The sequence below is a fragment of the Bombus vancouverensis genome, chromosome 16, assembly GCF_051014615.1.
Source record: "Bombus vancouverensis nearcticus chromosome 16, iyBomVanc1_principal, whole genome shotgun sequence".
Classification (NCBI taxonomy): Eukaryota; Metazoa; Arthropoda; class Insecta; order Hymenoptera; family Apidae; genus Bombus; species Bombus vancouverensis.
This window is the reverse complement of record NC_134926.1, coordinates 5,717,068-5,739,992: the sequence shown is the minus strand read 5'-3', so window position 1 is coordinate 5,739,992 and position 22,925 is coordinate 5,717,068. Positions and strand designations below refer to the sequence as shown.

At 39.1% G+C, this 22,925-nt stretch overlaps 1 protein-coding gene and 1 long non-coding RNA gene across 5 annotated transcripts; both read right to left on the bottom strand.

Moving 5' to 3' along the window:
- Positions 1-5,324: 5,324 nt before the first annotated feature.
- On the bottom strand, positions 5,325-20,997 carry LOC117154390 (uncharacterized). Of its 4 annotated transcripts, none has more exons than XM_033329331.2 (8): positions 20,858-20,997; positions 14,826-15,194; positions 14,055-14,132; positions 10,373-11,852; positions 8,255-8,350; positions 7,509-7,861; positions 7,067-7,392; positions 5,325-6,903 (listed from the first exon to the last, which is right to left on the bottom strand). In XM_033329331.2, exons 2-8 carry the CDS (start codon positions 15,110-15,112, stop codon positions 6,587-6,589), a joined length of 2,937 nt encoding a protein of 978 aa, XP_033185222.1. In that variant the 5' UTR covers positions 15,113-15,194; positions 20,858-20,997; the 3' UTR covers positions 5,325-6,586. The 4 variants fall into 4 exon arrangements, with proteins under 4 accessions (XP_033185222.1, XP_033185228.1, XP_033185223.1 ...); XM_033329337.2 differs by having other exon boundaries at positions 10,961-11,852; XM_033329332.2 differs by lacking the exon at positions 20,858-20,997 and adding an exon at positions 20,375-20,820.
- A 466-nt stretch (positions 20,998-21,463) lies between these two features.
- Positions 21,464-22,329, bottom strand: LOC143303800 (uncharacterized). The gene is made up of 3 exons (XR_013060462.1): positions 22,190-22,329; positions 21,967-22,070; positions 21,464-21,878 (listed from the first exon to the last, which is right to left on the bottom strand). It is a non-coding gene; the product is annotated as an uncharacterized LOC143303800 (long non-coding RNA).
- Between the last annotated feature and the right edge of the window lie 596 nt (positions 22,330-22,925).

Here is a 22,925-nt window from a genome sequence, read left to right as displayed (position 1 = left end):
AATCATTCCTCTTGGATTTATTTAGATCTTTGTTTAGTAGTCATTGTTTAGCAAAAATAGATATAGTTATAAGTTAACTATAGACTTCTATAAATGAAATAAGAATAATTATGAGTTATCGATACTAATTGTTAAGAATTCAGTATTACCTAACCTCCATCTACTATACAAATTGACCGCAAAGTACCTCCGAAACTAAAATAATCTTGCACATGAAAACAAAATATAGCTGGTACAGGAAGCGACACATCAGGATGGAAACGCATCGTATAGGAATGCACCTGCCATCGAACACGGGAAACGAGCTTACGCAGAAAAATGCGATTCTTCTGCAAAGTTGAGCGATTCCCGGGAAGAGAAAAGGTCACGCACACCTGCGTAACCACGGTGCAGGTATGTGCACTGCGCACAGCATCGATAGTAGGTATATACATAGCTTTGTGAGCCTCCACCGATGTAGAATAACTCGATGCTCTTCGGCTAGACAGACCAGAGACAGAAAATGGCGTATTTCTTTCTCGTAACAGTGCATTTTCCATCGGGTAACGCTTTATATATCTACAAATTTAAAAATATAATATACCCGAAATATAAAGAGGATGAAAGGTTGCAGAATTAATAATAATGGAAACGAATTTGTTTAATATAGAAACGTTGCAACGATAAAAGCGGTAGTACAACGTGGCTACCATCGATGGGGAAACGTATAAATAGAGGGCTGGCCTAACAGGCCATATCGGAAAAATTCTCATTTAGCCCCTGGCCAATGAAAGACCAGGTGGGTCCGCATGAAAAACTCCAGAAGGGAAAGGGTCACGCCTGTTAACTTCGGGAGATCTTAGAAGAGTGGCTCAATGGAGGGGGCCTCGAGTGCATCTGCATCCGGGAAATAAAACGTATCATGCTAAACAATTAAACAAAACTGGAATATGAAGCGGTCTGGCTAACTGCCATTTCAGCTGATTGGGTGACTTCTCATTCTAAAGTTTCCGCAACTTCCTACAATAAAAAATATATTGATATTTTGATGCAACTGCAACTTGAACGTCGAAGACACAAAAATAACAAAATAACGTTATGGGAAAGTTCAATAAAATATCCCAAAAACAATAATGAAATACCTAGTCGTGATTGTTGATTCGTTGCTGGTTGCAAGCAGTTTTTCATCTGTAAAAGTAGTCGAGATAAAAAGAATATCCAAGACAAAAAGCAAGTAGAAAGGAGTACGGAAGAGAGGAAGAAAAGGGAGAGAGAGAGAACCTTGGCCCACAGGCCTACTGCAGCGCTGCAGCTTGCTTGCAATGTACCTCCACTGCTCTGCCATTCATGTGGGAAACACCCTAGTATCCGTTCGTCGTGGGGCTGGGCCAACAACCGCCGGAAAAATTTCTCTTTCGATGCACTGCAACGGCCCCGCCCCGTATGCTGGAGTATAGGGAAGAAAAGTTTAGAATAGACGATGCAGGCTGAACATTGCAATGTCCGCCTATTTACTCGAGATGGAGATTCTATGAACCATTGAAAATCACCTTATATAGTGTCTCACGAAAGTATTCGAATACTTACCAAAGAATTTATTTTATGATTTTATGAATATATTATGTGCATTATACGAAATTATTTGAAATTTCGTTGGCACTGTAACGAGATACGACTATCAGGATTATTGTAGTAATATTTGAAATCAATTCGAAAATGTATGAAAGAGTTAGAAGATTTTTGTTGCAAACATATATTTAGTGAAAAAGTTAGTATAAAGTATGAATAGTAACCTTAAAAACGAGTTAGTAAAAGAGTTAGTCTTAAAGATGATAAAGATTTCATTATACATATATTGTGCCTTATTAATATGTGAATACTCGACTGTTCATCCAATAAACATCTTGTAATATCTGTATACATTTTCAGATCTATTGCACATTTTATCAGTGCTATCGCAAAAATCGTGTCTCGTTATGAAATGATGCCAATGAAATTTCAAAATATTTTGTGCAATGTGTATGCACATACTTAAAAAGCTTTTGGAAGTGTAAGAATACTTTCGTGAACCACTGTATACCAGTTTCAGGTACGATTCGTTTAAAAAAATAATAAAATTAAACGTATTATTTGAAGAATTAAGCAGAGTGGCTTTTTAACATTATTTACAATAAGTCATGAAATACGAGATTATGTAGTTAAAGAAACTTATTACAGTGCATGCAATAAAATTTTAATAGATTGGAAAAAACGGCCGCAAGGTGGATGGCCAGCGCTACTATCGTTAGTGATTATATCAACACATTCATGGCCAAATACAAAATCGAGGTTCTGCAGAGAATTCGAAAAATTTGATTTCGAACATCGTACTGTTATTAATTAAAATAACTACAAAAAATTCTTATTTTTTCAAAATCACTAACTAAACTGCATGGATTTATTTTAATTATGGAAAATCGTACTCACATGTCAGTGGTCGTTAATGTTTAAAGTAATTTTTATGACGTTTTTGACTAATTTTCTTTAATCTTTAATATGAATTGCTTATTAATATATTATAACCTCTTTTATTGTTGTTAACAATAGAATTGACCATATGACCCCGACCTTCTATGGTTTACGATCTCATTAGCCTAACCTAGGACTCTTCTTGCTTCTTTAACCTCGCACGATCGAATAGCCCGATAGCATTATGTACGCTTGAACTTGCTCGACGTCGCTTCCCGCGTTTCAATCGGCTCGAGGATTGCAAATGACGATAAGAAGATCGATAAAGATGATCGATTTTTAGTTATCTCGTCAATATCTTAATCGATATATGTATCGATCAATCTCGGAACTCAAAAATTCCTGTGCACTGTTAATATCACGCTTCGATATTTTAAACAACTGCGATTCTCGAAGAATACTGCCAAGAACGCAATTAGCATTCAAACAAGAAAATTAACGTTAAAAGTCCGTATTTCGTCCTACGATTGAATCATTATGTACACTAACGTGCATAAGTATTTAAACGCTTTCAAATAATCGCAAATATATACATAAAATATTCTTCAAATAAAGCTCTTTAATCTTATCTCGGATAACCATTTACATTTAGTAAATATTGATAAAAACAATAGTTGATATTAATTAATATAAACAGAAAAGTAAGGAATCCTAAAGTAAAAGCTAAGTTAAATGACCTTAAATGAGAATAAGCGTCGCAGTAAGTCGTAGAATAAGCGAAGTATGTGCTTGCAACCACATCCGACAAGTTTATATAAAAAAAATATTCTAGCTGCAATTTGGTGAAACATTTGACTTTAGGTATAACAAAAAACAAAGAATTAACAGTAGAGAAATAGTCTTCCATCATAATGTTAAAGATATAATACAAATATTAATGTTTTTATTGGATTGTATCAAGCGTCCAAATTTTTATGAATAGTAGTGTACATTCTAACAAATGATTTTGTCCAAAGTAGGCAAGTGTCCAGTATCAAATCAAATTAAGTATCGATTTTTGATAATCCGAATCATTAACTGTGATTATACTCCTTAGAGTCGATTCGTCAGATTCGCATACTGAACTTGATCCCGTTCCATTTGATCGGCAATTGCGAACGCGTGCCAGAATCAACCGGCAGCACGAAAAACAGCGGAAATGCGAATTCTGTTCTTTACCTCGGTAGTCCAGTGAGAACAGGAACGTCGCCGCATCCCATGGACCCGTGCGTAGACATCTCTAACCGTAGAAAATCCAACGACATAGGAAACAACGGAGAAAAGAACGTGACGATGTATATATCCTATATCTATCGAACACCGTTCGTTCGTATGTTAGGTCGCCGCTCCCTGAGAGATCACTGCCCTCACGCACACCCGGTGCCTTCTCTCGTTCCTTTGGTTGATCGTCGTCGTGTGTCTCTCTGCCCCAACGACGGGAGCCAGGGGCGTGCCACGAAACTGGCGTGCCCATCGCGAACGATATACACATGAATTGTTCTAATTTTTGTAGCAATTTCATTAACACACTTCGTAATTTCAGATCCATTATTAAGTTACTGCGAGTACTGCCTCAACAAAAAGAAAAACGTAAAGAATCATGGGAAGCTTGAAGGAGAACAGAATCTTGAGGTAGTGATGGAACCGATTCGTCGATCATTGCAAAATATTAGAAACAGGAGTATGTATTTCAAATGTATTTCTGTATAACAACACTTTCACACAAGACTCAAGCAAGAACTTTAGATTAGAAGAATGCAGTATGAGGCAGATAATTCTGTTAACCAAGTTCATTTCTAGACATGTTGGTTGATATTAATAAATACTATACTACTATAACAACACTTTCACAAATATGTAAGTTCAGATAGTTAACAGTTCCTTTATTTACAGAATACCGTAGCCGTTGCTTGCGAATACGTTATTCCCATCACTACCGGTCGCAAATTTCCCTCCCTCGAGTCTGAATTTCGAGACTATCGAGCTGTCTTGAAGTTCCGATGAATAACTCTCATTTGACGTAGTGACCACTCACGAACTAGCAAAATCTTTTTGCAGAAACTCGCATGGATCAAGGAGCATGTAGTCCAGAAAATATTTTCGCGGTGGATTATCCTTTGACGGAGTGCACTGGCTGTTCACATACTCGAACCGTGTGTCTCGTTCGCGAATTCGCGGCACACAGACGGCTGGCAGCCAATTGCAAAAACCCCTTCTTTTCGCGGCGGAAAGAACAAGGGATCCAGAAACCCTACCCCCCGGGGCACGTGTACGTGTGTGCGGGCTGCACGTTGAGCGCACACCACCGTACGCAATGTATACGTGCAGGAAAGGGAAGGCCGACGTACACGAGCCGGCAACGAGACGATGATTTCCATTATTTCGCCGGCACGCGTGGCAAGACTTGTTTAACGAGCGCAACGTCGCCATCTGTATCGCGGATCTCGCATCATGATAATCACGAATTAACCGACAAACAACTCTACTTCTGATGGATAGCGCTTGCGCAATTATCGATTGGAAAATAGCAAATTCGTATAGTTTTTATACTAATAAAAGAGATTAGAATATCAACTTCGGTAATACTTATAATAAATTTTCTATAATTTAATAATAAAGAATTTTAAGTTGTTTAAAAATATTATTTATTTGTGATAGAAATCCATTGTAGTTTTAGAATACTGACTTCTACTGAGTAATTTTTAAATTGGCCAATGAGGATAGAAAGGACTTTTTGATTTGGGTGATCGATCATATGCATCAATTTTCTCGTAATAACTTTCTTTTACGCTGTAATGGAAACCGGATTAGTCAAAGTTGGTAAGAATTTTTATGTACACTAATAAATTTGTTGTTTCTTTTTTTTTTTTGAAGAATTTATTTAATGAAGCAATATTATTCAAAACCGATTCGTAACTTTCAAAAGTCAATAGTCCTCACCAAATACGATGTCACAGTTTTTTAAAAAGTTAAACGTGATTTTAGAACAAAAAAAATGCATAATTTTTAGATCTTTTTTCCAAAATCGTTAATTTAAGGTCTTTCCTTCCGATTACCTGGACATAGTTAAGTTATTCTTTTCTTTAGAGGAAATCGTACAATACAAGAAAAACTATTTCATATGTTCATTTTTTCCCTTAATGTTATATTTTTTATTGGTATGTAATACGTATATAATAATATATATTTATATATATATATATTATATTCGTCAATATCGAATATATTAATATTTTATTAGTTTTTCTTTCCATAAATTAAATAAATAACTCTTGACTGTGTGATATTATTAAACAAAATATTTTACAAAAGTAAATAGTTATAGATTGCCAGGTGTTCAGTGAAGAGTGAGGATAGATGTATGTTTTTTACTATATCGTCTATTCAAAAGTAACTAGACATCCGAAGCGCTTTTTTTATTCCGTATACGTGATTTTTGGCGAAGTCATGATTTTCTCTTCATTTTTCTTTAAATACCAAATGTTATGAATTTATATATTATACTTCTATTAAACCCGTCTGGCAAATCTCGTTCTTGAAACACATGATACATTCACTTCATATAAAAAAAGAACTAATATAAAAAAAAACTATATAAAGAAGAACTAGAAGAGAAAAAAGTCAAAGATAAAGAGAAACGATGAAGATTCGAAAGAGAAGACAATGGTTCGAGAATCCTGGTGAGACCTTCTGTTCGTGTCTTTAACTTTAAAAAATGTTTGTTCATACTAAGCATCTTATTGATCTTTACAGAATTATTCACAGCGATTCTTTGAAAAATGCACGAAAGCATCTGGTTTCTGAAGAAGCCGAAATAAAAATGACCGGAACACGGTGGAATATCTCTAACCACGAAGAAAAACAAAAATTTGGTTATAATGGAACATGATTATCGCCAATAGTCACACAATACACACACGATTCGCTTTGTATGTTCGATAAAAACGACCTCGGCGTTTCTCATCGTTCAATGTTTAGTCGCTTTTCAATACCACGCGATAAAGTATATTAATTCCTTTCCTTTTCTCTTTGTCTGTTTTCTTTTTTTATACTATATGCTGGACTGAGGTATTGAGAGGCAAGATGGTCGTCTTTTTTATACTCTAGGCATGGCGTAAGGTTACAAGTGAGAGCTGTGAGGCTGTTGCTCGTAGAACAATACGTAGGCTTCGTTGGAAACGACCGATCGCGCTGGAACGACGGACACACGGCTGTCATTATACTCATGCCACTCCCCCGAGTATGGATGCTTACAATACGCCGTGTAATGGCCGGAGTGCGTTGTGCCCGAGTGATTCGCGACACCGTACAAATTGTACGTACAACCCGGAACTCTGGGCGCGGCAAAGGCACTGAGATCCAAACCTGTCAATGGAAAATCTACCATTACGTTTAACTTGCTGCGGAATCGTTCCATCGGTGAAAAACGTTTTAAATCTTTAAATTTTCATTAAGGAAGCTATGATGAAATAAGAAATAAGTTTCGACATTTGAAAAAAAAAATTACTCTTCAACAAGTACATAATAGGATTTCACAGCACATAATAACTAACCATGACCTGTTTAACGTTTAATCTTCATTAAAATTGGGAAAGGATACGAATAACAAGAATCTTCGGGAACTTTTGTATGCTGAAGCTTTTCGTGCACTTTCTCCTCATCTGACACTTGGAACAAGTCGGTTTTTCGTCACCGTCGAGCACCTCTTCTCGCGTGAAGTGTTCCAAACATTGACTCAACTTCACTGTACCACTTCTGGCCGGTATTGGCAAGCTTAGATCCCAGAAAGGATCCAATGTAACCGACACGTGGTCGCAAGAAGTGCAGTGCAACGACGAACGTAATTGGCCCACGAACACGTCCACTATCATACTATCTTCGCTGCGCAGGTAGCGTTTCCAGCTCTCTACTGCCTTCTGACTGTCACTATTCATAAAAAATCACCAACATTTATATAATTAGTACCCTTAGACATCATCATTCTTAATAATATTTTCTTTCTTACATTCCGTATTCACAAATAAGATTTAAGGTTTTCTTACGTGTACATTTCAGGAATATCCGTGTGTATCGGTTGCGGCTTCACCGTCACCCTGTTCACGTCTTCGTGCAGTCCTTCCAGCAAGTATCTGAGAAATTCTTGAGCATCTTGTTGGCTGTACCCCATGAAACGTGGTGCGAATCTTTGTATCTGGGATTTAAGCGCCGTCGTGTTAACCACGAGATCACCGCCCACTTCCCACAGCTCGTGAATCACCTGACTGAAGGCCTTGATAAGAGCCCCTTTCATACTGCTTGTGGAGGTGTTTATGTCCGCCAGGTACTGTTCGTTCAGCAAATATTCCAGTAACGGTCTCGTGTTGCTCAAACATTGGATTACACTGTTCATAAAACACTGCAAGACAGAAACACTAGTAAAAAAACCGGTTCTTTCAAAATGGTCTTTAATGTCATTTTTGTGTACAAGCAGGGTCCAGCACTATATAGATTCTGAAGGAAATATATTAAGAACTACTTCATGCATAGCAGTAAAGAAACTTCAACTGGAGAAGCAGAAATATCCTGTTTCAACGCGTAACATGGTCATACAGCACATGTTATATATTACATATACAGCACATTCAACTTTAAAAGGCGCAAATTAATCCATTTTCATATTACTAGCAAATACACGTGTTGTTGTGGATAAACAATTATATGCAAAGTTCAAACACAGACTAATGTCGCAGCATAAAAGTTGATGTAATCATAAGTACATATTCTTGATATATAATTAGTGTATACTTACTGTGTTTCCAATATTTCGCAACCCGTTTAGTCCACATCGCTCATCGCGATGCGCTTGTAGCCGATTACGCGCTGATTTGTTTGTCGGGCTTCCTTCCTGCAATAGAGACAAGAGTTACATTTTTAAATCTAACTGAGTTACTATTTTCTAGGCATCTACTTCTCTACGGGGAACAAAAACCGTCAAATTCTGTCGCGTTCTCTGTTCTAAGCACGACTAGTTATACTTCTTTGGTGGTGGCGGTGTCTAGCTTGCGGCATAAAGAGCATTTCACACGAATATATGTATACGCACGCGCACACACACATACCACGAAGTCGATATGACCTTGGGGATGGATACGTGCTATACAGAGAGAGACCGGTTAGTTATGGACCGATTATGTAGAACACGGCATTTGGATTAGTAATGTGCATCACCGGTATTGAAAGAAAAGAAATACCACACGGTACGTACATTTTTCGGTGTGTTCAACCTCAGCGTATGGATTGTTCCGAACAGAAAGTACGCCCAACATAATATATTCAGAAAAGGGAAGACAGCGTAAATATTTAAAGCGTCGAACAGTCGTGAAAAAGAATCGGTACTCAACGACGAAGTCGACGTCATTGCGTGCTCAAACGGGACTAAGTATATTCTTCGTATCTCTTGTACCTATATTCTTCACGAACACTCACCTTCGTGCGACTGGCTGGAGGCTGCAGAGTAGCGCGCGCGGTCACTACGGAACTGTTGAACTGTACTGAATAAACACCAAAAGAGACGCGTTTCTGAGGCGTCAGAGGAGCCGCAACGCCCAACAGGAACGCGTACACGAACAGCAGAGTAATCACTACCCACACGCACCACAACCCCCAGCCTATCAGTTGGGTATAAGCCAGTTTACACGGTGTAACTTTCGAGAACCTCCAGTCCCTCTGCATTAACCACCAACCCGCTCTCTATTTCTCTCGAGCTTCCGAGTACGTTGTCAGATGAACGTAACGAATAAATAGACGTCATATCGTTGAAAGTATCTTTCAAGGATTCACGAGAATATGAAGAAACTGAAAAATGACACAAAGTTCAAACGGTCACATCTATACGAGCTGAAGGAAAGTTTCTGCGGCCAACCACGAATCTTTTCGTGAATATTCAGAGATATCCCACTCGGATAGTCTCTCCCCACTCCGTAGTCAAAATGATGTGTGAAACTGGCACGCTACTCGTTGTCATCGATGACAGAAATTGGCCGTGTCGCGAAGAAGATCTGCATCGGTCTTCAAGATCTTTCCTGCAGAAACGACAGGCAGCTCTTAGCAGTGAATGCACCAGGATACGTTGTGTACTTCATACGCATAGTTATACTTCGACATAAAGAACACCCGTTGCTACTGGGTACCGTTATGTTATGAGAGATCCGTTGACCGCCGGTTTCCTCTCTCTTTCTCGCACTCTTTCCCCTGCCCGAAGAGCTCTGGTCTATTAATAAAAGCCAGCTCTCGCGACTAAGCGTCGAACAGAATGGCGTGTGCTCGAAGAAAAACATAGACTAGTTTCGTAACAAGTGACTAGACGAGCAATGGAAAAGCATAACCTAACGTTTCGATTCATAGTCCATCTTTTTCCATCTACCACCACTATTCTATGTAAATCTATATACCATCAGGAATTCGTTACGAGTCACTGAACTTTCCATAAGTCGAAAAAAATGGCGGTTTACAAGATACGATGATCTATCATAGTTACGCACATGTCGCTACATGTATAAAAGAAGGCGGATGCATTTTTGGCCGCGTTTAAAGCTGCTGTAAGACTATGCGCCATTGAATGACAGATATGCGTTTCCTAATAATAGAACATTAGAATGAAACGAAATTCTATAGCATATGCTACATATATGTCAAATGAAAACGAGGTTCCTAAGACAGCAACTAACGAAAAGCAGAAGAAACTATAAAAAAGAAACGGCGGAAGCCAATATATCTTGAGATGTTCACAATGTAGCACTGGGCAGGTCATACTTCGTTCTCTTAGGACACACTTTTACCGATGTTTCTAGTAAGTAAAAGTTTCATAAGACAAAACTACGATATCTTCCCATTGAACGATTAACGGAAATGACTAAAGGACACTCACAAACTGGTCGGCGACCCCGCGGTAGAGATTTTGGTGAGCCGTGGACGGTGCAGTGGGCGACGAGGAGGAGGTCAGATTACTGGCAGTGTTCGCGGTTGTCCCCGAGAGGTGACCATCCGGTCTCCTAGACGTGGAAGGCACAGATGGGTCGTCTCCATAGGTACCGGACGGTCTTCCCGCCACGCCGTTTTGCAAGATGGGCGGCGTGCTGCCGCCTACGAACCCGGTCTGATCGATACCGTACGAAGTAGACGTTTTCCGTTGCTGCTCGCTGTCCTCGAGGCTCTCCGGATCTCCAGTGCGACCACCACGGAGGAAGGAGATCACGTCGATGGAGGTGACGACGTCCTTGATGCCGTGTATTACCTCACCACCGCCTCTAGCAGTCTCGTCCTCGATATCGATGTCCTCCTCTTCTTCCTTTACCCCTTGGATATTCTTCCGAGCGTTGTTGTTAATCAGCAGCCCGCCGTTACTCGGATTAGTGGCTAGGTTAGTGAACAAGTTGAGCTTAACACCGATCAAACCAGCAACGCCAGCACCGCCACCGAGCACAGGCGACAAGAGGTTACGCTTAGCTGGTGAAACCTCGTCAATCCGATAGGCAGCACCGCGTTGCTGCTGTTGTTGCCGATGATGCCGGTTGTTCAGCTTGTTGTCTTCGTCGTCCTCGTCGTCATCGTCCTTGTCGTGGTCGTCGTCAGGGTCGTGGTCGTGGTCGGGGTCGTGACTGTGTTCGTGCTCGCGGTCGTTGTTGTTTATTATCCCATATTGACCGGAATCACAGGCGTCCCCACCGCCGCTGCTGATATTCCCATTACTGCTGTTGTTGTTATGTTGATCGTCGTCGGTGTTATTGTCCTTGTCGTCGTTATCGTCGTCATCGTCGTCGTCCTCGTCTAGGTCGCGGATCGTGCCGCGCTCGTCAATCGTTACCTCGCCTGGCGACGCGGCACTATCTGCGCGTGCATGCCCGCTGCTGAGCACCGTGCTGCTGGACAGTGGCCTTCTCTTTGACCTGGACCAAAGTGCGCCACCAACGGCGCAGGAAGACGACGAGGAGGACGAGGAGAGCGACGACTCAGGACGATGATCTCTGCCGGTACTACGTTCGATGGCTATATCACGATCGTCGCCACCGAACAATTCCGTCAACGAGGAACCGGCCGAATGATGCTTCCACTGATGATGATGATGATGATGATGATGATGATGATGGGCTCCACTAGTGCTGCTGGTGCTGCTCGTTTGACGGATATTCGGTATGTAACCGGACGGCGAGTACCTGATCAGATCTGCCGCTATTTCCAGCCTTGACTCCGGAATTCCTCTATCCCTGGACGAACTTCCGACAGAGATGTTCGACGAGGACGACGACGTAGACAAGCCGAATCTGCTGCCGCTGGTGCCGTTTGTCGTCACATTCGCGGCCGTGCCACCGCTGCTGCCAGTGCTGTTGTACGTCGACGACGAAACTGACCTGCAAACGTTCAGCCAATGTGAATATTGCGAACATCCTTTTTCATTCGTCTGGGCCCGCGTCCAAGGGCTACCCTCTCTTTCTCCAGATTACGCAATCATCAGCCAGCATACGCGAAACACGTTCGTAAACACACGCACGCGCAACTCACATATATAACTAAATGAATAAGCACTCCGCTTCTGTCTACGTTAGTAGTAATTAATAATGAAATAAATTGCAGGCTGCTGGATTTATCAAATTGTAAGTACAGACTTTTCCCGATCGTCGACCCATTAACGATCTATTCCTTCTTGATCAGAACATTTCCTTGAACACTTTGTCCAAATACATTTTTAGAATACACTCCGTTCTACAAAATCGAGCAACTCTCTGAACTCCTATATTGTCAAACAAGAGATTAAAACTGTTTCAAAAGAAGGAGAACGAAGCGGGGAAAGGTTCAGTAGTATCGGAATAATTCTGCTTGATGAATAGAGAAAAGGAAGTTGGGAAGTACACGAGACGATCAGGCAGATGCCGCTGACCTACATGTTGATCAGATCCTCTTCGAGGTTTGGAGGTTACTAAATCAGACGCGTGACACCGTTCGTGGATTTGGACACAGCACCGGGAATACGCACTAGATATTTAAAATATACACGCATTCTTGTGCGCGTTCGAGCACACATGCGCTAAATATCTCATTGTAGTTAAGGACGAGACGTCGGGGAGAAAGTAACTGTCTTCTCTTCCCGTCTCTCCACACACCATACCAGAGGACAATTCGATGCGAGGTCAAGGCCTTTCGCTAGATTTCCACCACGTCAATCGCGATCGATCGACCAGCACGAATGGATTGTACGTATGTATATTTATATCCACATGGCTGTTTATCGTGACAGTTATTCCCTACGGAGGTTAAACTTTGCTCTAGCTTCTCAACAGCTCACAGTGACGTACGGTGATGTGAAGTAAATCGACAGTTATTTGTTTGCATATTTACAAAAATTTGCAAAGATATTAAACCACCTATCAAACAAAAACGTTGTATATTTAAGCAGATGAAAATAATTCCATAAAAAATATTAAGGAATTTAAAATTACTAATATTTCGTGTTCCTTCCCTAGGTGGCAACAGATCATTTGAAGATAATGTCGAGTAACATCTTTTATCGTTGCTACTTGTCGTTACACAACTAACAGAAATGTGTGAAACAACTAACAAGAATGTGTGAATATGAATATTGAAAATGTTATGCATACGGGATAACCAGACACAGCTTCTATATCACTCCACTACTATCAAGCAGTTTAATTATATCAATTAGTCAGCAGGCAAAACTCTGGTTATAGAGGGTTACATTCACTTCCACGAATTCTATAACCACTGCAAAATCAAAACTCAAGGCTACCGAGCAACCGCCTCCTCTATCATCTGCATATCATCCCACTGATACGCTTCCCAAAAATGGTGACCACAATGTGACTGGCAGATCTTATGACTTTAATCACATGTTTAACGCCAAGTAAGCAAGAGGAGCTAGTTTTGTTGTCCAAAGACCAGACAAAATATCTACTATCTTCCATCAATGGCAAGTGGATAGACAGGATTTCTGTGTATAACTAGTTCTCTGGCAGCCAGTGCAAGTCTATACGGCCCATTTACTATCGATCTCGAGCTTTGTCGTCGCCTCGACCATGCCATAGAAACGGGGACTCATAGGTCGCGCCTTCCTAATTGAATCATTGTGACGCGAACAAAAGTAATTGGCGCATTGTAAAGGGTGTCGTTGGGATACCTGTTGCCGGCTGATGTATTTATAACGTGCGTCCCGTAGCCATTTTATCCACGTCGTCGCGTTCCCCGCGATAGAGAAACGCAATTGGCACGAGTGTGATTCATCGGCCGACAAAAAGGAAGGAAAGATCGATGACAAGGGACTTCCGCCATGTGGTCTCTGACAACCATAGCTTCGAGCAACAACCGCGCCGCTATAGTTAACAGCCTAACTGGTAACTATCGTTTAGCATTTCAGGAAATCCATTCCGAGAGTGGACGTTAGTTGTGCATCAAGCAATTACAGTTATTTAATCGAATGCTGACAAATGTGGGGGAAACCAGGAAGACACTGCACAGAATCGGTGGAAACTTATCGGGGCCTTGATCTCATAGCCAGTGACCCCGGCTGTCTCATATCCCTGTTCACGGAGATTGCTCACCTTGTGGGTGAGCTGCGAGACCGGCTGTACTCCGACACGTAACTCCTGCGGATGCTCGTGTTCGCCGACGAGTAGAAACTGTAGGGCCGATCGAGTACCAACTATTTAATTAACCTCCTTTTTCGCATTGTCAAAAAGCTCGGGATCGGCAGCACGCTAACCACGAGTTTAGTTCTAATATTAAACGTTATTTATAATATCGAAGTACGTGTAATACTTGATATAATCAGCTGCTTGGCCAAGGCCAACCCCGGTAAAGGAAAGCCTGAACGGTCCAAAGAAACAAAGTAATTGACAAGAAGTCAAGAGAAGCATGCATTCGACCAGTCGGTGGAGTATCGACGGAAGTAAAACGCCTCCCCTTAATCGATCTTCCTCTTTGTAAACTTCTTTCAATCAATTTCTATCTTTTCAGTGCCAATATTCCGAATACATCAACGGACCAACCCCTTGCGGACGTAAGATGTAATTAACGAAAACAGTAGATAATATCCTTGACCATAATTCTTATTATGTACTGCCTTGCTAACTGACCAGATTCAGCCACATGGCCAATCAGCAGGGTATTGCTATACTTCTAGACTTTCAACAATATAAAAAGTCTGGAGTTCTATTTGAAACGAGAGCAGCAAAGGGTTAGACTTGCTTGTTCCTAAGTTTCGATCTTTACAAACTGCACGTGATTGCCGATCCCTGGAATCCATTAATGGAATCTCGAATTAAGGGAACATGGAAGATGGAGAACGTGACGAGAGAGGAAAAAAGACTCACCTGCCTGATGGGCAGTAGGATCGCCTGTACTCGGTTGTATAGTTTGAACGAAAGCCCGAGCTGCCCGATGTCGACGAAGACGAGTAGAAGTTCGTCGGTCGATCTAGGATCGACGACGGAGCAGTAGATCGGTAGGTGCTCAGCTTCGAGGTGGAGTTGCCGATAGAGGAACTGGTGTTGCCGCTGTTACCGCTGGAACATCGTCTGCTAGGAGAATGCGGCGCCATTGGACTGGTGCTGTACGACACTGCTACGGCGCCCGCCTGGCCCCCACGGTGATACGACATTGCACCCGGGTCACCAGTCTCACAATCTCTCTCTCTCTCTCTCTTTTCTCTCTTTTCGACTTTCTTCTATAGAAACCTTTTCCTGAATTCCAACACAATTTAGGAGAGATTGGTCAGTGTATCGACTGGGATACTATCTAAACAATTTTTTATTACTAGAATGCTAATTGAATTCCGAGTATTCCGAGGGTGTGCTTAATTTTTCCAGGAAGAATTTAACCCTGTCAACTATTCCATTCTAATTCTATTGTTTCTTTCTTATCGATTAATCTATACTTATTCAAGTTTCAAGAGAATGTACGAAGCTGTTGATAAGTACGAATCCTGTGTAACCGGCTTAAACGCAATCGTAAATCTAAGTAGCGTGCAAAAGTCTGCACGCTACAATAACCAATGGACATTTTGTTTCTTATGAATTAACATAAAGATAGTTTTGACGGTATCTTAATTCTGTTCTTCCTCGAACCATTCTTAACAAATTTGTGAGCCATGAAAATCACAAATGAACATGTATATAATATATATATATGTATATAATCATCATAAAGAGAATATCTGAAGATTCATTTTTAAAAAAACTATATAGGAGTATTTGCTAAAGATACGGTTAGTTGTTGTCATAAAATTCGAATATAGTAGATAGCCCAAGGCTTTTGCATTCTATAGTACCATAAATCAAAGAACTTACATATAATGCATCGATTTTTGTCAGAACTGGTTCAATTTTGCAAATGGATTTTGTTGTACGCGAAGAAACTGACGTGGCTGATCCATAGAACGTCAGCCACTAAAGAGCATTAGGTAAGAAGACTTTTGGAAGTGTTGAACGACGATAAAATAGAGGGCAGATATAACGAATTCCGGTCTACACCGTGTTCCATACAATCCGTAACAGTCTGACCCAGAAAAATCTAATTATTACACAAACTGTCTTACTTGTTCCATTTTGAAATCTGCAAGACCTACATCTTTATACCTGAACTCGAAGGTATGCTTAAAGTACTCTAGTAATCCAAATGACACACATTATGTATAAAATTAGACGAAAAATTAATCGATAAGCATTCTCTTTCCGAAGAACGAGAGAAACAAGAACGATTTTCAGCTTCAGCGTCGACCTTGCAACTCGAGCAAGCTATCTCACCTTGTCCCCCTTTTTTCCATAGAAGAATCTACCCGGTGTTCGTGAAAAAATAACGGATCTTCATTGGACGCTGGAAGCGGAAACCGCATTGCGTTATGTAATTAATCGGATATTGATTAGTTCTATCTCCGTGTGGAATAAATTACAATAGGGAGAAGGAACTTTACCGTCGATACTCCAACTGTCAAATTCCACGAAGAAGAGCGGGAATACAAAATGAAGAAATGCCAGAGGTTACTGGGTCGTGCTAAAAAAAGCAAACTAACCTTGAGCCGGCAAAAAAAGTAACTACCCGTGCACTGCTTGATACTCAGCACGCGTGTTATTGTTTTGACCCTGCTATACGTTGATCAGTTTGATTCGATGAAAGATCGATGACCGAGAAGTCTAACTAATAGCCAACATATAACGCATAAAGGATATACAGTGCCAGATTTTGTATCCTTTCATTTTCGTTTGCATAGTTTTTGGGTCACTTTACAATGTATTTTGACAGTAGATTCTAGCTGTTTAATTCTTTTCTGAAATTAAAACTTTTTAAGACTGACAATTGAAACGCAAATGTTGAACAAAAGATTCGAGTAAAATATGAAAACATTTGATAAAATATAATATTGTAAAATAAATATCTAATCAGTGAAGATAATCGACATGTAGGTAGAAAGATACTGCTAATTCAAAATTTGATTGAGATATCATGACTGGTAAGTACATACTTCTTCAAAGTCTCAAATGGAAGAGCAAGAAATATTTATTACCTAATAGACAAAGTTCAATTAATTCGGTAACACCGTAACTTTTATCTCGTCCATAACGTAACAATGCAAAAAAGAATTAAAAGTAGGAAACTGCTTTACCGTCGCAAGTTAAGTAAATTCCATCTTCGATCTATTATTAACAGTTTTTCGAATTTTGTTTCTGGAGTGAATGATGGCGTAAAAGTCGCGCGTAACATCCAAGAAGAAAATCCACGTCTCTGCCAAATACCTAACGTCAAGAAAGCAACCACATTTTTCCCTTGATTCTGGCAACCATCCCAGTTTTCACCGGAATACATCAGACGCGCAAAACCAATATGAGAAACGTCTTGAATTTCCTCGCAGATCGTGTAACATGTAAAATTATTTACTTTCCTTTAAATATTTCGATCGAATCGTTTGGTAAAGTATATCGAATTTCATTTTAAAGTTTTTTTCCACGCGCAAGATGATCGAGCTTAATAATTTGTCAGTATTTTTCTTTCAACTTCCAGAAGGTCAGATGCTGGAGGAAAGAGAAAAAATATATCGCGTGCGTGAAACAGCATCTCGCTGAAAAATTACGGCAAAGATATTACGGGTCATCTCTTATATTTCGCAAAGTCAATAACGCAGTTACGTAATCAGATAAAGAGCACAATTGGAAATTATGTAACTAATCTTATGATGCGAACCTGCTAGTAAATGCCTGAAGCGTGCGATTTCATTAATTACGTTCAATGTACTCAAGTATCCTCCGCAATTTTTTTTTTTTTGATTTGGAAAAACATATTTCTGTAAATAATCGGAGAATTGATCAAAATTGTGTAATTTTTTAAGCTAATAATTATTCATCAACGTCTCTGATAGTCTTTACATAATCATGTTTAAAATGGATATAGCAAAAACGGAAGTGACAATATTTTAAACTTAATTCGAAACGCAGATGACAGAGCAGAAAACGGTCCGCATTATTCGATCAATGGATCACGCCTATTACATCATGAGAATCAGTACACGTGGATCCCTGGCAGAGCAGATTATACGTTTACGCAACGAAAACGAGGTGGAACACATATCCTAGCATTTTTTTTTTTTAGCATTTCAAATCACCGTCTACAACGGTAATGTCGCGTATCGGTAGGTAACATACAACAACGCCATTATGATAATACCTTTTGTCTCTTTCTTCCTATTTAAGCTGCGAAATGTGGAAAAAGAATGCACAAGAAGCAAGGCCCCAACTATTATTTTTTCAGTGATCAATGTAGAAACTTATTAAAAAAAGAAGATATGTTATTCACAGTCAATGGATCATCTTGAAGCAAATATAATGGCAAAAAGTAATAGAGATGGGAAGATGTACATAGTTGAACATGAACATAACCATGTTTTATTTGTAATACCCATATGAAAAATACGTATGTAAGTAGAAGCGTGAAAGGTAAGGCGCGTAACGAGTACACTCGCACGTGACGATGCTTCCAGTTTGCGTACAACTGCACTTGTAACGCGATTAATAGGACCGATCGAATTCACTTATGATCTTTAGTTATTCGCACACCGGTTTCGTCGTATCCGTGCGTGTGTAACGGTTTGGGTTACATAAGATAACGCGACACATACACCTACAGCCAGTCACAAAAGTCCGCATACACCTCTTAAATTTAAGAGCAATATCTATTAGCATTAAATCTTATATTAAACGTATGACACATATTTAAAAAATAAAATAAAGAATAGAAGATACAATGTCTCACAAGAATGCATACACTTATACTTACATGAAATTATAGAGAAAAGTAGACTTTGTAATGTATTAATACTCCGTAAAGTCTTCCTGGTATTGATAAAGTTAAATATTTCGCAATTTCTGATATAATTCTATGTTAAAATTTTTGTGAGCTAAATATTTACATTCTTTTAATTCCTTCTGGAAATACGTTAATGTGTTATGGAAACACACGAAACTCGTAAAGCGTATGTAAACTTCTATGACTGATTTGAATTTCTTTCGCAGAAGAGAAGAGAAACATCAACTCAAATGTGATCGAATAAAATGTGATTTTACCGAAAACAATAGTAAAAAAAAAAGAATGAAGGAAGAAGAAAGAAAAGATAAGGAACGTAGAAACATTGTTTATTATTTGGATACAAAACTATAATATGAAGAATCTCTATTTTGCGTTTTCAAGAGAGTAAAAAAGGAGAAAGAAATAAAACACAATGAGTGATTATAGTAACAAATAGATTTACGCGATACGATATGTCACAAGAATTGAAAACGTTGCTAAAATATTACAATCGTGTACGACACGCATCCTATTCTCTCACCTAACTCTGAATTCTCTTTCGTCAATCGTATGAATTTAAATCTATTAAAATCAAGATTTCAATCTTGGACAGTTTTTCAAATCTAAAATAATTCGAAGTTTTCTTATCATGATTCAATCAAAACGATTTGCCAGCTCTTTCAACATTATATATGTACTATATATTTCCCATTTCTCCGTATCTTTCTTGAAGATATCGTTTCTCTTATAGCAATGCCATGAATATGAGATTCAATAGATTATAGAGATTCACAATTTAACGTAAAATTACTGAAAAATTTGCACATTCATGATTTTGATACGAGGACGGTACAATTTTCAAGTTCATTGACTCAATTAACCCTGCTGAGTTCTTTCGATCATTTTTTATCCAGTGGTATTTTTTGACGTTATTTCAAATTCAGGTAAGATATGAGAAGACTGTTATTGGTATGCATGACTGCTCATCTCAACTTTAAGATAAATATTTTCTTAAAATACTATAAATCTCTTTTACTGCTAAAATTAAAACAAAATTGGGCTATCAAAATTTGAGGATCGCAGCAAGGTTAAACTTCCTTTTAGAACGCCAAAAGTTTATCTACCAATGCTACGACACCCCGTATAGGGATTAGTCACCAATTCTTGGTGTCCTGAAGTAAAGTTTTCAGCCTGATGCGATGGTGTGGAAGGGAAACATTTCTGGATACTTGAAATATTTTTATCGAGCTGTTTCGATTTGTAACCTAACTCCGCGTTCACGAGGCCAGAGAGTAAGAAAACGCGAGAAAGAGACGGTAAACTGGGTGCAGGAGGGAAGAAATAGAGAGTGAGAGTAAGAGAGAGAGAGAGAGAGAGAGAGTGAGAAAGGGGGACGGTTGGAAGAGAGACAAGGATAGAGTGATAGGACGACAAGATGGAAAAGAAAGAGAAAGAAAGACGCGTTGATTTGGACACAGAGCCTTTGGCATTTCTCACGTTCCAAAGTTAAAACCCACAGACCCGTATATATATATAATCGTATATTTCACACATACGAGCCATTCATTATAAAATGGAAAATACTCACGGGCTGTATGCCTCTTACACAAGTAGATAGGGGTTTTCACTTGATTAATTCGTCCAAAGTAAATGTGTACACGATTTCACTAGAAAACGTCAGTGTTACGTAGACGAATACGTTCGCGTTCCCTCGATCATGTCGTCGTTTATCGAGCAGCAAGGAATTTTAGCTTACGCTCTTACGGAGATTTTACGAAAAGAAAAAGGGGAGGAGAGGTGATGCGTCGCGATGCTGAAAAGCACGGGCCATCCCTCGGAATTGTCGGTGACGTCACACACCGTGACGAATACTCGGAACTTCCGATTCGATGTGTCTGAGCTGAGGAAATAGTCGCTCGATGCTACGAGACTCGAGACACACGATCGATTTACAACACGGTTTTATATGTAGATCACGTCACGATGCTCGTTTTTACTGGAAAAATCTTTGACACGATTTGGTACGAGTGTGGTTTCGCCGCCGACCGAGTTTGCTACTCGAGTTATTTACCTTTTTTTCCACGCTTCCCTCTCGTGGCTTATTAAACACTTAAGACACCACGAGATTATCACCACTGACTTCGCTAACACAACGTGTGTGCAAACAATATGGCGATTACAAGATTGCCGAATTCCGCGTTGACAGTCATCGCTTCCGCGACTACCGCATTCTGCGCTAGCGCACAAGAAAATGCCGTCTCGTTTGCCTAGGGTGAAACTTCGAAGCCAATGCTGCCACTCACGGTTATAAGAGGATTTTGATTACCAATCACGTTTATCGCGCCACATTATTCCAATTTTAAATTCGACTAACGATCGATTCAAACCTGTTTTTAACTATCAATTTATGTAGTTCATATGAAAAAAAAAATTAATAATCGTAACTTGGGCAGACCTGAAGAAATGAACTGTACTGTTCTCGAAACGTTGATACAAAGTGAAAAAAATAATTAGAAGGTGTCAATTTATATTGTTCTTTCACTTTTATACCGTGAATTTCATTAATCCTATAAATAGCATCCAACTATCATAATTATATTTTTGAAATTTTAAATGATTCTGAAAATAAATGCAGAAATTATAAGATATTTAGTACAAGTACATGTACATGTACATATATTTTGCAGAGATTATAAAAATATTTAAATAAGCAATCATTCATAACATTAGTAAGTCTTGGTATTCAGTGGGACCATTTTTAATATAATACATTATACGCTTAAGGTGACTATACATACTGTATATTAATTTTATACTAAATATAAGTTTACATTAAATATCCTGAAACTTTTATATATTTTTTCAAATTGGCAATATAAATAGGGCAATCTCATTATATACTAACAAAATTTTAAAATGTTTTATATACAACACAATGTGAATATAAAAGTTTTCTGTGACAAATGTAAATAATTTAGCAAGCCACTGTATATATCAATGTCAACAGTATGTTTTTGCATATGTAGAAATAAAATAGAAGTAAACTTTCGAAATATTCTTAGATATTGTGTAATTATGTTTTTGCTGACATCCTGTAATGAAATATGTGTCAAAATATTTTATCTTTGTTACACTGCTTCTCTTCATATTCTATAAATATTTGCTGAACACAAACCAGACCTTTCTGAGTACCATACTGTTCTTCAAACTAGATATACATTTTGAACGAGATCCTCATCCTTTTACATAGTAATGTTTAAACAAGTGCTTTCTCCAGGACTTTCCTACAAATTCATTTATGAAGTAAGCACTCTATGAAATTAAAAATATCAACTCTTTTCAAGTTATTATTATCGCACAACTTGTCTTATACAGGGTATTTCTTTTCGAATGCAAACCTTACCACGCAAATAGGCATAATATTTTATTCTGAGGAACTTAATGAGACATATCGCTCTCTGATTTTTCTGCTTCGCAGGCCGCAGGCAACAGATCCTAAACCAGCTGGGGGAACTATCTAAACCGGGGCAACAGGCAATGAGGCAACCCACGTGCGACTACATCACAAATCACGAATATAATCCATATTTCTATGTCCATAGTCTATGGCTACATTTCACCAGTGTCAGAAGCGCCACGAAGACCCAACGGTCGAAGAAGTAGACGCTGACCGCGCGGTTTTTGATTTAGCTTCTCAGTTTTGGCTATTAGCTATTAAAAATTTGTAGTTCATCCAAAAATTCAAATCGTGTCTTTCTTCAAACTGATCGACATACACTTCATACAGAGCCTCACAAATGAATCAGATAGAAATCTCAAGTCGAAACAATATGAATTTACTGTCTTCAGGATGCAGCATGAATTACCTCAACAAAGATGCTTAAGAAGATAGACGCAAAACGTAACAATCACGAACGGGAAGTACAAAAATGAAGACTTCTTGGATAAGGATATCTACCTGGGTACTTACAAAACCAATTAGTACAATTTCAGACATAATTTAAATGTCGCCGAGACCTGAAGTCAATAGTGCGGACGTGGTTGTAACAATCGGTCAGCTAAAACTACTGCTGTACAGTGGAGTAGTTGCGTCCCTAAAGTGCTAAAAAACTTTTGATTGAAATCATATATTTATCCTT

What these genes read in the sequence shown, in the direction of transcription:
- LOC117154390 (XM_033329331.2), bottom strand. Translation starts at nt 15,112, where the DNA reads ATGTCGTATCACCGTGGGGGCCAGGCGGGCGCCGTAGCAGTGTCGTAC. An exon ending in GCGGGGTCGCCGACCAGTTT is followed by an intron (nt 8,351 to 10,372) that starts GTGAGTGTCCTT and finishes TCTCTATTGCAG; the next exon opens with GAAGGAAGCCCGACAAACAA. An exon ending in CCCGAAGATTCTTGTTATTC is followed by an intron (nt 6,904 to 7,066) that starts GTATCCTTTCCC and finishes GAAAATTTAAAG; the next exon opens with ATTTAAAACGTTTTTCACCG.